Source organism: Cucumis sativus, chromosome 4 (genome assembly GCF_000004075.3).
Source record: "Cucumis sativus cultivar 9930 chromosome 4, Cucumber_9930_V3, whole genome shotgun sequence".
Taxonomy (NCBI): Eukaryota; Viridiplantae; Streptophyta; class Magnoliopsida; order Cucurbitales; family Cucurbitaceae; genus Cucumis; species Cucumis sativus.
The window spans coordinates 14,908,016-14,909,846 of NC_026658.2; the positions used below are offsets into that span (position 1 = coordinate 14,908,016).

Sequence of the window (1,831 nt, forward strand, 5' to 3'; positions counted from 1 at the left end):
TATATCAAAACTTCTTTCAAATTATTGTGCTTTAACTTCTCTGCTCTCTTGAAAATTTTCATATATTTTTCACTTAATAGTTTGAAATAGAGTATTATTTTCTAAAAATATACACATTATTTTTGTGATGCAATGATACCATGATACGGACACTAATGCATTGAATATTATTAGAACTTAATTAAACATATTTGGACGAAAGTAGTACTAAGTTGGGTATCGATTTGAGACGTCTTCGTGTGTTATGTCCTTGTAAAAAGATACACGTGTTTCAACTTCAGTGTTCTCATCGATACTTACTAAATAAATATGTTCATAGAACGGATGATTAACTATAGGTTTTTTTAAATGAACTTATTTGGCCTAGCATAGTCTCGCGTGATGTCCCCCCATTTAGATGAGGTGTTGTTCATTCACACATTTCTTTTACTTGAAAAAGACGACATTGAATGAGAATTATTGCAAAATGTGAATACCGCTAGATGTATCCCTAATAACTAATAACTATAAGTAAGGGAAGTACAACAATTTTAATTTATCTAATCACTAATACCTCAAATAGAGATTTTAGAAAACACGTAGTGCGTTTTTAATTCTAACCAACAAATTGAATTTCAAACCCTCCTTTTCTTTAACTTGAGAGATCAAGAACAAAAGATAGATCTATGAAACATTTGATTGTATCATTCATATCATGAAAGGGAAAAAGAGAGTTATATATGGAAGACATTAAAACACCGACCATTATTATAAATGAAAATTAGAAAAATTAAAAACTAATGGAACCGAAAATAAAATCAGTGAGAGCACCAATCCCCAAACTTTCAACAAGAGAAAACATTGTACTCCCAAACAATGATCCGAAGCTCGACGACGGCGAATTACCATGATGATTATTGTTGTAAGGATTCGGATACCCCCAACCATGAAATTGTTGTTGGGGAGGTGGCCACGTCCCCCACGGCGGCGGTGCATAGTGGTGGTGCATCCCACGCGAACCAGAAGTCTGTTGGACAGTCGATTTTCGAAGGCAATTGAGATGGATATTGACTTCACAAACAGTACATCCATAAACCCAGAGAGACGAACAGTCTTCTTTGCAAATAGAACAGTGACCGTAGGAGAGCTTGTAGAGGCAGAGTTTATGGTCGGGGTCGATGATGTGGCGGAGGTTGTTGGGGAGGCGGGTGCAATATGAGTGAACGTGGAAGTGGCAGTCTTTGCAATGGTAGAAATTGTCGTGGATGGATTCACGGCAAACGTCGCAAACCCGGTGGGTTCGAGACGGAATAAGGGGGTTGCGAATCATGTGAGTGAGCTTGTGGCCGTGGAGGAAGGAGGAGAGTTCGTGGGGGTAGCCGGTGTCGGGGAAATAATTCATCGGGGTCGGAGTCGGAGGATGGTGGTTGACACTTTTGGGCAGCGGAGCCATTAGAGAGAAAAAAAAGAGAGAAAAAAAAGAGAGAAAAGTAGATAATTTTTTATGTTAGCACTCTTCTTTTATCTTCACTAGTTGATTTTGGCAAATTAGACTTTTGGGGTTTTCTTTAAAAAAAAAATTCGAGGTCACAATTTGATGGTGATGTGTTTTTCTTAATTTTTTATTTACCTAATAATAAAAATATGAGAGAAGAAATAAGGAAGGAATCCATGCAATATGCGTCTCTCTCTTTCTCTCAAAGTTGAATTTGTATATAATTTTTTTTTTTGTTAATTTAAAGACGTTTAATTTGAGTGACATTCAAACCATGGTTGATTGTAGGAGGTGAAAGTTATGTGTTTTGTTTTGGTCACCATTAGTTTAGTTTGGTTTGTTTCAAAATAATTTTAA

At 36.3% G+C, this 1,831-nt stretch overlaps 1 protein-coding gene across 1 annotated transcript; it reads right to left on the minus strand.

Annotated features, from left to right (window-relative positions):
- Positions 1-660: 660 nt before the first annotated feature.
- Positions 661-1,484, minus strand: LOC101203241. Its single transcript, XM_004142145.2, has one exon. The coding sequence runs from the start codon at positions 1,430-1,432 to the stop codon at positions 770-772; it is 663 nt and encodes a 220-aa protein (XP_004142193.1). The 5' UTR covers positions 1,433-1,484; the 3' UTR covers positions 661-769.
- Between the last annotated feature and the right edge of the window lie 347 nt (positions 1,485-1,831).